The sequence below is a fragment of the Canis lupus genome, chromosome 4 (assembly GCF_011100685.1).
Source record: "Canis lupus familiaris isolate Mischka breed German Shepherd chromosome 4, alternate assembly UU_Cfam_GSD_1.0, whole genome shotgun sequence".
Taxonomy (NCBI): Eukaryota; Metazoa; Chordata; class Mammalia; order Carnivora; family Canidae; genus Canis; species Canis lupus.
Window position 1 is genome coordinate 70,526,655 of NC_049225.1, and position 16,617 is coordinate 70,543,271.

The following is a 16,617-nucleotide window of genomic DNA, read 5'->3' on the forward strand; positions in this document are numbered from 1 at the left end:
TGGGGGCAAACTTTGTTTGCAGTCTCCATAGTGGTTTTAAGCTGAGATTAATCACCAATCCCAATATGCTCTGAACAAAAGAAAATTAAATAATAATAACATTTTTTAAAGCTATCAATATTTGAAGGCCTTCTTAATCTTCTAATAGCATGACTTCAGGGCAAAATCTAAGGTAGCCAATGACTTCCATTTAGTGTAGTTACTCTGGCTAGGCACAATGTGAGCTAGATGGCAGGCTTTTCAGAGTCAAAAGGAAAGGCATTGGTTTATACCCTTTAAGGAGTTTCTTAGATGGAGGTACAAATGTAGACTGGAACTTAGGGTAGAGAACCTCGACACTGGACAGATTGACTCTCAGAAAGAAATACTAATCACATCCACTTCTGATAATTAGCCCTCAGAGTAGAACTTTGCTTATTTTAGTGGATCTAAGAAAATTTAGTCCCTTCTTTGCTTATTTTAGTGGATCTAAGAAAATTTAGTCCCTTAGTGTTACTTCTGTCACTATTTTCTTTAGTAGAACTCATTATCTACATGCTTCTCTAGTTCATTAAGGACTGCATCCTAGTTTTAAAAAAAATACAACTATAAAACTCCTAATTTCAGATTTTGCTGCACTAGACGGCAGCTGTGGGGTATAGAAGGGCTTGATCATTAGTTTTTTGAGGATTTGTTTTAACCTCCTTGTCTACAATATTGAGTCTTTTTAATAAAGATTGGATTAGGAACTTAATAGTGGCTTTCAAAGAAGACTTGTCTTTGCACAGGGCTATAGAGTTCAGCTGAGGAAATGAATGATCTAATTACATTCTCTGATGCTAAAAATGCCTACATTCTAAGACCAGAAAATAGCAGATGCCACCGTGAATCTGTCCAAAGCTTCTAGGACCAGCTCGAGTTACATTTATTTAATGACTATAATAGGGATAATAAAGAGAGGCTATACATGGAGCACCAATCTAATCACTTATATTCATCCCATGGTTGCCATAGTTAAGTGTCAATTACTTAGCAGGCACAGAATTTTGCAACAGGTCATTACTAGTTCAGAGACAGACGAGATAGCTCTAAAAGCTAATGAAACATGTTGCTTTAATATTACATTTTTTATGAACCAGGGAAACTTCCTTTACAGTGAGTCATTGATGTTGACATTCCTGTGTAGACTAACCAGAAGCCTCTTTGTAGTTCAGTAAAAATAGGAATATCTCATAATGGGCTGGGAGGTCTCAGTGAAAGCCCAGCAAAGTGGCATGTGACGAGCAACCATTGCTACTAGTTCATCTTATGCTAGAACTATAGACCCAAGTGGCACCCCATGTTTTATCACCTTAAAAAAAACAGATAAGGATGGTATGCATTTAAGAGGCCTGGAAGAAGGAAGAACTCTCATTCCATTTGCTTATTCTGGAAAAGGCTTTTGTGGTAAGTCAGTATGTTAGAAAATCTTCCAAGTCACTCTTTAAATTTTAGAATAAACTTTTTTTTAGACTCTATACAGGTTAAGATGATACTTGAGGTCTTTTCCTTGTGTTCTTTATTATTATAACTAAGAAAAAGATAAGTATGTTGTATGTCCATTTTGTAAGAACACTTAGTTCTCTGAAATACCATCTTCATTTTAATCTTATTGGTAGAAGTCACTCAAATGACTTGCCAGAGGTGGTATGGAAATTGACTTCCGGGGCAGCCTGGGTAGTTCAGTGGTTTAGCACTGCCTTCAGCCCAGGGCATGATCCTGGAGACCCGGGATCGAGTCCCACGTCGGGCTCCCTGCATGGAGCCTGCTTCTCCCTCTGCCTGTATCTCTGCCTTTCTCTCTTTGTGTCTCTCATGAATAAATAAATAAAATCTTAAAAAAAAAAAAAAAAGAAAGAAATTGACTTCCTGAAAGTTTCTTTGATCAGGAACATTGGTTAATGTTTGGGATCATATAGGGGTGGCTTTTCCCTGAAGGCTGCAGTAAATACAGGATTCCTTGAATTACTTTTCCCAACTTTCTAACTGTGCTTCGTGATTCCTAAGGTAGATGTCTAGATGTGTTTGTGGAAGGGAGGACCAATTAATGGTGATGACTTACACGATTCTAACAGGCATAATTTTGGCCACATTTACTTGGATTCCTAGAGAGTTCATGAAACAAAACCTGTCTCACCTGCTTAGACTTTACAAGCAAGAGTTTGACATTAAGCGGTAGGTTGTCTAATTGCAATAGGAGCTTCCTACGTTCATCTATCTGTAGTGTGAATGGACCCTATACAGATATTTCAATAGAGTTGAATCATTTAGTGTTTGATATAGTTGCTTCAATTGTGCAGCAACTAAAATCCCAAATCTGTTTCCTTTAGCATGGTTAATGTGCTACTTTGAATATTTCCATCCTTCAGTTTAATTTAAAAATGCATTTATTTATTCTCACTACTTACTTGGTCCAATACCATTTCCCAAAACATGAAGGGATAATGACAGAGAGTGAACTTTAGCTCAGGGGTCCTTGTGCGTATTTGCCATCTTGTGGTGCTTGATCTGCAGTATTGGAGTATTTGTATATATACATAGAGTTTCCAAGCACGTAGTCTAGCTATTTCAGGACCTTTTTTGCATCCTGTCACCTAAATTTTCCACACTTGAGTAGTATTAGCATATCACCTCAAGAAGCAAGAAAACAAGTTGGCAGATTCACCTGAAATTACCTTGGGATCTCCTATCTGTTAACCAATCTAATTTGGTCAGCAACTAAGAAGTAAGCAAATGAGCCTATTTTTCCTATTTCTTCCAGAAGAACTCCTCTGGCCTTTTAGATAAGCGTTCTGGAACTTTGTAACCTTCAATTTGGTAGAGCACTGGTATCAGGAGGAGAAAGGGCTGGTTATCAGGTTGCTGGTTCTATGTCAACCTGAAATTTTACAAATAAATAGCAAATCTCCTTTTATTTTGTAAATGATTCTTTTTTTGTCTTCATCTCCTTTAAGAGCAACCAAATCTTTTCTAAGGAAAATCAGCTAAGTTATGAAGAATCTTCCATAAAGCAATAATTGATATATAAAGCAGGCAGATAAAGTAGTTTTAAAAACACACATATTCTTAGGGCACCTGGGTGGCTCAGTAGTTGAGCATCTGCCTTGGGCTCAGGTCGTGATCCCAGGGTCCTCGGATAGAGTCCCATATCAGGCTCCCTGCAAGAAGCTTGCTCTGACCTCTGCCTCTCTGTGTCTCTCATGTATAAATAAATAAAATCTTAAAAAATAAAAAAATAAATAAAAACATATATATTTTTAACCATGGAGGTTAGCAGGACCACCATCATTCTTAGAGATGAAGTGTAAATGCCCTGCTGGCAGTAGATAACTTGCCCAACTAGGAAGATTATATCATACATGGAAATGTGAGCCAATGGCAAGTTTCTCATGGAAGGTTAATTCCAACTCTTAAGGGGAGATTGAACACTAAAACAAAGGACATATTCTGCTGGAAAGGCCACCTAGAACCCAGAAAGAACATATTAGGGTAAGATAAACTGATCCTGTGTTGTTGTGAAAAAAAATAATAACTTTTTTCCATAGTATTGGTCTACGTACAGATGCAGACAGAAAAAGAAGTTCTGCCTTCCATATACAATTACTACACACACCACAGTTTGACTCTTCTGTGCTGATATTACAAGGCAGCTGGATTCTCGTTCTTTTAAGCTCTTCAAAACACAGCTTGTCTCTGAAACATGAGTTGTGGAAAGGTACAGAAACACTCAAGCAATGGCTTTGAGGATTATATAAATGTGGGCCTCTGCCTGGAAAGGAAAACCACATTGGGATTTAATATAATTCAGCCAGGCTATTAAAGAAGAAACCAAATCTTAGGCAATGTTTCTTGCACTGGTTTTTGGAAGAGGAAAAGTTTAAGATTACCTGCTTGCTTTGAAAGTGTTCTGCTGTAGTATGTCATAAAATAATTCTACTAGGGTACGTGGCTCTTCCTTCTTATGTTTAAAATGCAGATGGTTCTAAATAACATGCTTTCTGTAGCTCTTCTAATATCCACGTAAACTTCCAAGATGACTGTTGTAATGATATTAGAGTAGAAGGCAGACTGTGTTTAACAATTAGGATTTATATGTACAAGTATCATAGGTGAAGGGTTCAAATGAATAAACTATTGTATCCTGAAGTCTATGCACTAGATATGCTGTACACCCATTTTGACTTAATTCAGGACTATTTCATATGGGAACAAGAAAGCATATGAAAAAAATGGAATACTTGCTGGTCAGTTTGGGTGGGTATACATACAAGTAAGGGAAGACTGTTGAGAAAGGTATTAATAGTATCAGTGTATTGGCCTAGGAATCAAATGGTACAATGACAGTCTTTTTCCCTCACCTTGGTTCATTAGTTTTTCGACGACTTTTTCTAGCAAGAGTTAAGCATAATATCCATTATATATTTAAATGCCAAATTCAAAGTAAAAGTCGTATGTTTGCTGTGTTTTCATATCTGTTCCATAATGCTTCTCCTCAAATCACTTCCCCAAAGGCCCTGCAGTGGAAACTTTCTAGAGGCTTCCATGTTAACAGCACTATTTTTTTTTTAATTTAAAACCCTAAAATTGTTAGTATAAATTGTTCATTCCTTAGAATACCTTCCTCCCTTGACTTTAGGATGAGAGGAAAGCAGAATGAAATATAGTATCCTACTTGACCATTTAATAGTACACAATAGAGTTCTTCTCAATTCAAATTTTAAAACTCATTTATTCCATTTGCCCATTCCAATTATCTATCAACACTTCAGCTTTTAAAAATCTTATTCCTTCCACATGCTTTTTTGGCATACTTTCTGGTTACTATCACTTCATAACCAGAAATGGCAAACTCTGCAAGGGCCTCTTTCTGTCACTGTCACTATAGCACACGTCCTCAGTTGTGTGACAGCACCTTGGTGCAGGCTAGTGCGCCACCACTAAAGCATGCTGGGTTTTCCCACTAAAGCAAGTGCTTGGTGACTGAATCAGGTGCTGCCATCACTGGCCCTGCAGTAGTGTCTCAGCAGGGGAAGAAATGCCCAGCAGAATCCTGGCCTGTCTCCACAGGCCTGTGGTCACACAGCTCTTTCAGCCTGCTTACACGTACTACCCACTAGTCACTGTATCAGTGAGGCTGCCCAAAGTGCAAAAGTATCTTCTTGGCTGGGTTAGGTGGGAACTCTGACATTTTAGCCCAGGTCTTTATTGTAGACTTCTTACTGAATACCCGTTCCTCAGCCATGAAGTTTTCCCTTAATCCCTGCTTACTCACCATATTGCCAGCTACTTTTGAGCCTAAAGCCCAAGGTGTATGGCCCTCCTACCCCACAAAAAGCCATGGTATTCCTTCTTCCAGAACAATGAATTCTGAATAGCCTTTCCTTGGAATTAATGGGAATCACTCATGGCTTCTTCCATAGGTGACTTGATAACCTTCTAATAAAAAAGCAACAGCCAATAAGGTGATTCAAGATGTTACATGATATATACTTGACTCAAGGATGAAGTAATCACCTTGCCAATCTCTCTTCCCCACATGACTCCTGAGGTATAATTACAAATGAAACAATAGCAGATAAGGAAACTAAAATACCACCTTGTTAGGGGGAATCAGGGCCCAGAAACCCCCAAATGCAGAGCTCTGATAAATATAGGTTGAAGCACACTGTACACTAGACCAGAAATGACCCATTCCCTTTTCTGTGTCAGGTTGTATCTGCTACATTGCTCTGCCCAGCTCACTTGCGATATACAGAGCACATGTGCCATAGCTAGTTGAGCCACATCCAGATGGTTACTGGTGTCAGGGGTACCATGATAGAGCATAACCCAAGTGATCCATTGCCAACAACATAAAGCAATGACAGACACATGATTTTCAAACCTCCAAAGTTTCTATGTAACTTCCTTCCCTTTGTAGAAGTGAGTTAAAGGATAAAGTCAGATTCCAGTTTTTCTTCTGTGTTCAGTCTAAGCTAAAGGAAGTCATGTTCAGGAACTGGGGTGGAATTATTGACTGGGATGTTAAAGTTGAGATGGGTATACACTCTAATGTCAATTAATCCAACTGCAAGCCTCATTTGTCCATGTGCACAAGAATTCCACATGGCCAGAAGACCACAGGGCTATTCCAATACTATAGTCTTTCTTAGAGTCTGCATAAGTGTAAATGTAAAGAGAAGTTCTAGACTCAGTGCTCTATGTATGTCTTCGTTCATGCAAGCATACTAACTTATGCTCAGCTTTTCTAAAAGGCAAGAGCATATTTTTATTATGAGCTTACACTTTTCTTTTTCAAACTCTAGAGAGTTAACTGTTCTGAGTAGTGATAATACTGAAAGAACTGAGTAATATGATTGTAAAATTGAGCATAAACTTAATACTTCAATTCAACTTGTGAACAATTTCAGACATTCCTAGTGAACCGCTTGCATTGCCCAATCTAGAGAATGGGCCCTCATCTGGATAACATTAAGCTCCTTTTTAAAACTTAAAATCTCTTAAACACTATCATGATGCCATTTTTTAGGTTCTAGTAGGAGATATTCCTAATAAAAATTTATTTTAAAAACAAAATGGGTGTGGTGGGTACAAAAATTAAGAGAGGTCAAAATAAGTCAAAAATATTGAAAGTTGCCAACCCAAGAAGTCAAACTTTCTATTGTGCTTTAAAAAAGAAGGAAGGAAGGAAGGAAGGAAGGAAGGAAGGAAGGAAGGAAGGAAGGAAGGAAGGAAGGAAGGAAGGAAGGAAGGAAGGAAGGAAGGAAGAAAGAAGAAAGAAAGAAAGAAAGAAAGAAAGAAAGAAAGAAAGAAAGAAAGAAAGAAAGAAAGAAAGAAAGAAAGAAAGAGTGAGCCACACACTGAATAGAAGAGAATGTACTAAAATGAATTTGAATTCTTTGATCTGTGAGTTGAAGCTCAAACCTAGCCAAATACTTTCATCCAAGCAGCCAAATCAACATTAATAAACCAGTTTGACCAAATAGGACTCCAGCTACCTAGGTAAAAAAGAATCCAGTGATAATATGTGATTAGATCACATAAAGTTCTTTTTCTGTTTGGGTTCACAGAACACCTATGAAATGAAATTCTGCTAAAAATTCTGAATTTTTTAAAATTCTGCTGAAATTCTGTTTTCCTGTTCTGTGCTTGCTAGATCTACTAAATGGAACATATTCTTGGTTCAGTCTGTATGTAATGGGCTTAGCACAGTCTTAAAAAATAGTTCTAAAAAAGTGACACATATAACCTCTAGGAATAGGACAGTAGAGTCTCACGTTAGGATTGAGATTTCTCTTGGCACCAGTTTTATCCCAACCAGCCGTTTACCAGTAGATAAGTTAAACATTCTTTCTTGCCATCAGTTTCCTAATCTTTTGTAATGAAAGAGAGTGACCAATTACTCCCCGAGTTTCTTCCAGCTTAAACTCGAACCACTTGGTATTTCTTTAAGGGGACAAAGGATCATGGAAGTAAATGGTTGGACTTCACACTCGGTACATTAGAATTACCTGGGCATCCTTAAAATATATTGGTATCTATGTCTTTTGCCCTCAGAGATTTAGATCTAATCGATCTGGGTGTAGCATGCACATCTTTTTAGGACCTCCCCAGTAAGAGTTCCCCGGGTGATGTGAGTTAGACCCTCTAAACTGCCAATGGTCATGATGTAGTCTTGGATTTGACTCAGCATCTCTGGGTGGCCCAGAGTAAATTCAGAAGCAGGAGTTGAACAGGAGTGGCTTTACCACTGGCAAACACTCTCGCTTCTTCACTTGGGCCTTACGGGTTAAAGCACTACATTCTTTTCTGTGTGTACTTGCTGGCTGTTTACTTGTTGGTCCTAGTTGTTCTGAAATTGTTTAAACAGTTGCTGTGGAAAAGCAATGTTGCTTGCAATGTAAGACTACACAGTACACAGCACATGAGACACAGCTTTGATTTAATCACAGCCACCATTCATTGTGCGCTTTCTATACAGTAGGCACTGAGGTTTCTTGTAACAAGTCTGCAAACTGTATTCCCATTTTACATAAGTGAATAGTAGAGAAGTTGCCTCAAGCTGCAGAGCTAGAAAATGGTGACTGTGTGTGAGACTTCCCCAAGCCCCCACCCTTAGCAGTTCCGCTGTCATATCTCTATCTACAATGAACTGTCTGGGGAATTCTTAGTTTGACTTGCTTCCAAAGACAGGGAAAAGCTTCTCAGTTCAGTTCACTAGGTCCTTGAGCATGCTTTCCAAGGGTCAAAAGCAATGAAAAAATGCTCCCTGTCAATGCATAACTTGTGTATACCTCCTTGACTCAGGCCTGTTTTGTCCCTGAGGCCCCCACGGCAGTGTCAGCAGTTATAAGAGAATCTTCTAAGGACTCCTTTTCAGTGTGCATTAATGTAGTCTCATTTCCCCAATTAAACAGGCTGCAAAAATCTTACTATTACACCTGGGGCCTTTGCAGAGTAGAGTAGGTTTCCCTTGCCTAGGATTCCAAGCATTTTTTTAAACATTTTTATTTATTTATGATAGTCACAGAGAGAGAGAGAGGCAGAGACACAGGCAGAGGGAGAAGCAGGCTCCACGCACCAAGAGCCCGACGTGGGATTCGGTCCTGGGTCTCCAGGATCGCGCCCTGGGCCAAAGGCAGGCGCCAAACTGCTGCGCCACCCAGGGATCCCCAATTCCAAGCATTTTAAAGGAGAAAGGTCTTACGTTGAGTATCAGCAACAGCCTAACTTCGCTGTATCATTTCTGGCAACATCCCTTATTCTCAAAAGGCTACTTGGGAAATAATGGCAAATGCAGCTTGCTGCCCTCTCGGACCCTGAGATCTGCCTTAGAGGTTAATATTTCACATGTTCTAATGCACTACCTCAGCTGAGACAGGCATGAAGTTCCAAAGGACAAGGGAGCATATTTTCTGACAAGTACAAAGTACTGGATCCTCTAGCAAGGATGTTTATGTTGCTTTGTTCTTGATTCTTCTTAACTCTTTTCTGTGTCCATTTTATGTGACTCTTTCTGAAAAGTTAACTGGTATGTTAGTCAGTGGGAGTATGCCTTTAAAGGGAACTTATAATACCAGTTAAAATCAGTGTGATTAAAAAAAAAAAAGATAAGAGCAACCAGCATCTATAGTAGAAAAGCAAACACAGATCATGTTCAAATTTGAGCCTAATGACTTATTAGTGATTGATTTTGTTTTACTGAGCCCATTAATTTATAAAATAGACATATTTTGTTTCACAGAGCTGTCAGGATAAACGTTTCAAGTGCTTGGTAGGTTAAGTCTTTGTCCCACCCTCCTTAACATTAAAAACATAACATACCATTTGTGGAATGGTAGCCCCATTAAGAAAATCCTTAAGTTATTCCTTTTACCAACATTTGAGAATGACCAAGCACATTTCTCTCTGCTGTGTATAATTAGGGTAAGGAGATTGCTCAGAAGAGAGGGCCCACAGTGTCAGGATATTGCTGAGAATCCTTGAGTCATTACACAGTATCATTGCTGATACCCATGCAATCCTCTGATGAAAAGGGTAAATAAGAATGAGGAGGTGCCAGCCAAACTTCTCACAACACAGATTTATCCCTATACTGGTATTCCAGGATCCTAAATACTAGATTCTTGGATGAATCACCTTAAGGGATAAACAAACTAGCAGATTTTTTTTTTCTTGTGCAAGGGATATACTTGTCATGAGATGACTCAAGCAGTCCTCTTGTATACATTTCTCAGAACCTTCTCAGAAACTGAGAAAAGATGTTGCAAGCTCCAAAATCTCTTCTAGTCATGTGATTCTTGTGCCATGGAAAGGGGAAGTTCCTGCTTTCTTTCAGGGAGGTTTGTGTTAAGTCCAGAATCCAAGTTATATATCTTTGCTCAAATGAGAACTAATTTTCTTGACTCAGCAAAGTCTTTTACAACTTTCTGTTCTATATTAGACCTTAAGAAGGAGTCAAGAATATACAATACCTTTAGATCCTCCTCTCTTTCCAACTGTACCTTCTCATTCCTCTCCTAGATCTTCTAATGAAGGAAATAACCCATCCCTAAGAACAAGAAGGTTGAAAAAAAAAAAAAAAAAAAAGAACAAGAAGGTTGTGCTTGTTCTAGCTAGGTTTAGATGGACAACTGTTCATGTGACCCTTTTTTAAAAAATATTTTGTTTATTTATTCATGAGAGACACACAGAGAGAGGCAGAGACAAAGGCAGAGGGAGAAGCAGGCTCCATGCTGGGAACTGGATGCGGAACTCGATCCCGGAACCCCGGGATCAAGTCCTGAGCCACCTAGGCGTCCCTCACATGAACCTTCATATATGTTTTCGAGCTTCAATTTATAATCCCTGCTTCAAGATAATACTCCTTGCATGTGTTTCCTGATTAATTTTGCACTTCTTGGTCAGAAGAGCATCTATGACTAAACCCAGTAAATAAGAAGGCTTTCTGGACACCCTACATCTACTTGCTCCCCTTTTTGAAAACCTTTCACCTTACTAGAGCTTTAAAACAACACATAGATTAATGCAATCTACACATTTTTTTTTTTAAATAATGCCCCTACTTTGGGAAAGTGATCAAAGAAAGTAATACGGCACCTTTTGGCCCTCAGATCCCTTTTCCAGCCCCAAACCCTTTCCAAAAACAATTCATCATAAAACCTGCTGAAGGTTTTATGAGAACAATGGACAATTCTGTAACATTGTTAGAAGGATTATGCATTTTAGTTTTACATGTTTAAGTTGATTATTCTCTACAGTGGGACCTGAGTCTAGAAGTAAGACTTTCTCCACCTACTTAATGTCAAATGGTAGCTTGGACATTTGGAAAGTCTGTGATGGGATATTTGCTCTTCTAACCTTGGGAGAAAGGTAAATGTTTATCACTCTGGCATATGGGATACTGGAAGGACACTTTTATTAAAACCTTTCAAAAAAACCTCTAACATTTCATTATAAAGGTTTATCTCTGAGATTTGGGGCTCTGGGGCAGAGTCTATTCTCTGATCATTTCAGGGAAATCAGATACATTTTAAGTAGTCTGGCCTGCAATGCAGACCTACCTTTCTTTAGTTATTGCAACCTGATATTCATATACCTTTTCTTCTTGGAATTTATGCTGAACAAATGTTTTCTCTCTATCATTTTTTTCTTCCTTGCCCCTAAAAACTGCTCATTCCTAAACAGTGGAAGGATATAATTAAAGGATACCAAATAGCTTTAAAACAATTCCAATAGTGTGAAAGGCTGTACTTAAGTGTCTGAAAAGAGAAGTTTTTGCTGTAAAACCAAGGTAGCACCATTCACTTTAGAACTCTTCCATCTTTGCCCAGTCTTCCAACACTATATTTGAGACCTGGTCTTGAGCTGTGAAATTGTTGAGTCTTGTATTACTTTTATGGCTTATACACCACCATTCCTGCTCCCAAGCCCCTCAAAATGTTTTGTGGCACTTCTCAAATTTCTTTAAAATATTCTCACTTTAGAATAAAATTTGCCAAATTTAATGACCTAAATATTGTCTTGTCAGAAGTAACATCCTGCAGAAAAGTGCAATATTAGGTTCCAAAGATGGTCAGTAAACTCTTTTGCCCAGATTATTTTCAAGCTGAACCAGAGGGGAGGAGGGGCAGGCTTCAGAGAGAGGTCTTACCTACTCTCTTCAGGAGCAAATAGGTAACTTGACAAACTAGATGTGGGGGGAGAGGTGAGTTTGGCATATTTGAAAAGGTAAAGAGTCAAAAAACAAATAATTCTCTAAAAAAACACACACACAAGAAACTTGAGGATGCTATACAAAGGTGTAAAGAAAGAATATTAATGTTAAGAAGGAGCAGAATCTTTAAGAGTCTTGCAAACAAAACCCAAAATGTCTAAATTTTTGTCCTAAATGCAAGAGGAACCACCACAAGATAAAAAGATCAAGAAGGAAAGCTTCCAATGTTATTCTAAAATTTAGAAGAATTTCATCATTAAAAAAAAATCCAGATCATCCTAATGCAGAAAATACATGCCATGGACTGGAGCATCAAGGTTGTTATGGGAGCAAAAGGTAGGGAGAGAAAAGGCTCACAAAAGGATATGTGTCTGATGCATGCAGCCAAATACCCCCAAAAAGCTGAACAACAAAGTAATTGGATTTGGGCAGGATACCCATCAGCAGTTCTAGTTGATTTTCTGAGAGTAGAGTTGAGATGAACAGTCCTTTGATAGGAAGGGAATATGAAAAAGTAGAGGGTAGTAGACTATCAAGTTTAAGTATTTAATCATGAAAGGAGCATGAGATGACAATTAGAGGACTACAAGGTCACAGAGAAGTGTTTTCCTTATTTCTGAGAAGAGATCTGAGCAACTTATAAAGGAGAGGGCCTGATGGGGAAAAGGTGAGGATGCAGGAGGGTGCATGTTCCTATAGAGGACGTGCTTAGGTCAGAATTTAGTCTTACCTCCTGATGTTGTTAATACAGGCAAATATCCTCTAGAATTAGAATAAATTCTCTGAAATTAAGAAAATAATTATTAGCTTCCTGAAATTAGAGGAGTATGGATATGACTAGGAGATTTATCATGTCACCAGAAAACAAATCATTGGAACCACTGAAATCAGTCAAGACATATGAAATAGAGATAGTCGCATTAGTTTCCTAGGGCTGCCATAACAAATCATCAAAAACTAGTCAGCTTAAAACCACAGAAACCTATTCTTTCACAGTCCTCACAGAAGCAGCCCAAAATCAAAATGTCAACAGGGCTTGCTTGTTACTTCTGGAGGTGCAGATGGAGAACCTGTTCTGTGCTTCTCTCCCAGCTTCTGGTGGACATTGCCAATCCTTGGCATTCCTGGTTTGTAGATGTGTCAATGGAGTCTTCACCTCTGTATTCACATTACCTTCTCCTTTGTGTGTCTGTCTCAAATTTCCCTTTGCTTTGCTTTTATAAGGACATCTGTTATGGGATTTAGAGTCCTCCCAAATCCAGGATGATCCTAACTCAAGATCCTTAGTGACAATTGCAAATATCTTTTTCTCAAATAAGGCCACATTCAAAGGTTTGAGGCTTAGAATTTGAACATAATCTTTTTTAGGGGCCATTACATATGTGTAATAGAGCATCTCTGTAGCTTGTATGAGGCTTCTCAGAAGAGAGCCATCAGGGTAACATGTGAGGAACTTTGGCTTCTGGCCAGTCAGCCTGGGCTAGACCCAGGTTTTACCACTTTAGCAGCTGTATAATTTAAAACCCCTGTGCTTTGGCTTTCCCTCTGAAAAAGTGAAATAATACTATATCATAATACTCATAGGGTTACTCTGAATTTTTTGTCATTAATACACGTTAAAGTCTACTTGTACCTGGCCCCAAACTGGGTCTTGAGTAAAACAGGGCTTTTGAGTCCTCTACTACGTAAGACTTTTCATCTAAAAAGAGACTGTCTCCCTGGCTGTCGACCAGTCAGGTGTCTTTGAGCAAAATTAACTACTAAATCTCCAAATTAAAGAATTCAGATAACATTAATCATATATAGATTTCTGTATGTGTGTGTTTTCCAAGACTATTAATACTATAGAGACTATTTAAAGACTCATGGCAGGGGTGGGGGGGATGAAGTATGCACTTTGAGGAAAATGTGGAAATTTACAAAGCCAGGGAAGTGCAATTTAAAGAGCTGAGTAGCAGAAACGTAAGACTTTTTATCCTGTAAGTATCTAGATAATAGCATATATTTCCATGTGGGGGACTTGATCCTTGAGTTTAAAAAATTCAAATAGAGCACTTGTGTGACTCAGTTGGTTAAGCGTCTGCCTTGGCTGGGGTCATGATCTCAGGATCATAGAATCAAGCTCTGTTTGGGCTCCCTGCTCAGGAGGGAATCTGCTTCTCTCTTTGCCCCTCCTCCCTATTTAGGCACAAGTACATTTTCTCTGTCTCTCAAATAAATAAAATCTTTTTAAAAATGCTCAAATAAATGGGTGCTTTAAAAATGGAATTAAGAGAGCTTTTTGGGATGGGAGAAGTATAACAATCTATGGGTGGTGGTAACAGGTTAACAAAACTATGCATGGCTCGGCTTTCCTCTGATCCTCAGTCCATGTAGAAGGTTAACCTTTCTCTAGCTCTCTCAGAAGCTATGTAGAAACTTTGACTCCTGGAGGTGAAAGAACCTTTTGAAACATTAGTTCACTTCTGTGTGCTTACAATGACTCGAAGTTTTTCTGTTTTACCCGCCATGATACATAAGGAAGCCTTATGAGAGCACACGCCACAACTGTCTTGAGGATAATAATGGTAAAAAATAGCATAAAAGTATTTACACTCAATGAATTGCACAAGAGACATCCCATTAATTCATTCTTCCCCTAGTGTGTTAATGTCAAAAACTGTTGTCCTTTATTTTATTTTTTTAATTGTATTGAAGTTTGCTTTGCCAACATATAGTATAACACCTAGTGCTCATCCCATCAAAGTTATAGTGCTCAGATAGCCCTGGAAATCATATGCAGAATCACAACATGTAAAAATACATATATATGTATTTGTCAATAAGAATAAGATAAAATGTATGCCTCTATTCTTGACACTGCCTTTACAATTAAATGAGGTTTTGAAGAACCGGAATTTATAATGTCCAATTTCAGATGCTAATTACAATCATCTCAGACTCCACATCCAATATGTTTGTATTTTGCTATGAAATCCTATTTTTGCATGTATGACATTTTTTTTTTTTTCATTTGGCACATTCTTTTTTTTTTTTTTTTTTTTTTTATTGGTGTTCAATTTACTAACATACAGAATAACACCCAGTGCCCGTCACCCATTCACTCCCACCCCCCGCCCTCCTCCCCTTCCACCACCCCTAGTTCGTTTCCCAGAGTTAGCAGTCTTTATGTTCTGTCTCCCTTTCTGATATTTCCCACACATTTCTTCTCCCTTCCCTTATTTTCCCTTTCCCTATTATTTATATTCCCCAAATGAATGAGAACATATAATGTTTGTCCTTCTCCGACTGACTTACTTCACTCAGCATAATACCCTCCAGTTCCATCCACGTTGAAGCAAATGGTGGGTATTTGTCATTTCTAATAGCTGAGTAATATTCCATTGTATACATAAACCACATCTTCTTTATCCATTCATCTTTCGTTGGACACCGAGGCTCCTTCCACAGTTTGGCTATCGTGGCCATTGCTGCTAGAAACATCGGGGTGCAGGTGTCCCAGCGTTTCATTGCATTTGTATCTTTGGGGTAAATCCCCAACAGTGCAATTGCTGGGTCGTAGGGTATGTATGACATTTTTTGATCCCTACCTTTAATACTGGATTTTTATGCCAAAATTCCAATGCAAACTACTTAGGTAGGTAATCCTTAAATGCTACTAGATATCAATTCTTAAAGAAAAACCTAGTAAACACCTCTTCCCATTTTGGAAAGTACAAAAACAAAAAAACAAAAAAAAAAAGACAAAAAAAAAAAAACAGTCTACCCACTCCTCTTCTGAGTTTGGTCTAAAGGGAGAAAGAACAAAATGAGTCTGAAGAAATATACTCACAAATCACTAGTTGCAAGCCTAGTAGGATAAAGTCTGGGTTTGCCATTATGATCTCATCATGCCTCTAACACTCTGCCCACAGGTGTCTGTAGTAGGTTATGCTCATTTGAGACTTCGGGGATCGCCTGGTGTCACTCAGTGTCTGCTGGTGCTGGAGTTTGCTGTCTGCCTTCTCGCCATGTCTAACGAAGTAGAAACGAGCACAACTAATGGTCAGCCTGACCAACAGGCTGCACCAAAAGCACCATCAAAGAAGGAAAAAAAGAAAGGTATGAAGAAATCTGAGCCCATTGAGGGGAGCCAGTGTTGCTTACCTCTGAAGAAATGTGGGGTTTGAGGTAAATGAAGTAAGAGCTGGCCCTTGCTGCACTTCAACCACAGCCAACTCTCAAATTCTCCTCTACAGGAAAGTTGGACTTTGGCAGAAACTATTTTACTCCACTTACATATTGTAAGACAGATATGTCTCTGAATCCTGTGATTGCACCAACTGGATCCTGCTGAGAAGCATTGATAGTAGCTTGTTTAATTGATAAACACAACTATTAATTATTATATGATTATCTTTCAGTAGCCTACTTACCACGGGTTGCTTTACTGAAGTAGCTGTTTTTCGAAAACCAAGATCTTTATTTTCTTAGACCCTGTTCTCTTGACCTAAAGGACCATTAGAAAGTGCCAGAGTCCTTAATCATTCATAGTTTAAGAGTATGCCATGGCTTGCATGTCTTTTACTGTTATACCTTAGCTGCAGAATGAGACAACTTCAGTCTTTTTAAGAAAAGAAAAAAAAAAGTTATAAAGATGAGATAATTATCTTAATGATTTTCAAAGGAATTTATTCATAATTTCTTCTGCCTTAATGACAGTTCGAAATGCTAGTAAGTAGTGCAGTAGCTTATTTTTCTTTAATTAAAAAAGCATTATCCTCTTTATTTTCTTTTGAAAATATTTTTTTTAATTATGATGAAGAATATCCCCAGATCTCACCTCCCACGGTACCCTAAGTTTTCCATAATTCAGTCCATTTTGTACTTTAAGAGTTCATTTT

General features: G+C 38.3%; 1 protein-coding gene across 3 annotated transcripts in view; it reads left to right on the top strand.

Annotated features, from left to right (window-relative positions):
* DAB2 (DAB adaptor protein 2) overlaps positions 1–16,617 on the top strand; it is a 50,991-nt gene that overhangs the window by 12,866 nt on the left and 21,508 nt on the right. For all 3 annotated transcript variants that reach the window (XM_038535255.1, XM_038535254.1, XM_038535256.1), the window contains exon 2: positions 15,649–15,835. In XM_038535255.1, coding sequence (XP_038391183.1) covers positions 15,745–15,835 — 91 coding nt within the window. In that variant the 5' untranslated portion in view covers positions 15,649–15,744. The remainder of the gene's footprint in view (positions 1–15,648; positions 15,836–16,617) is intronic.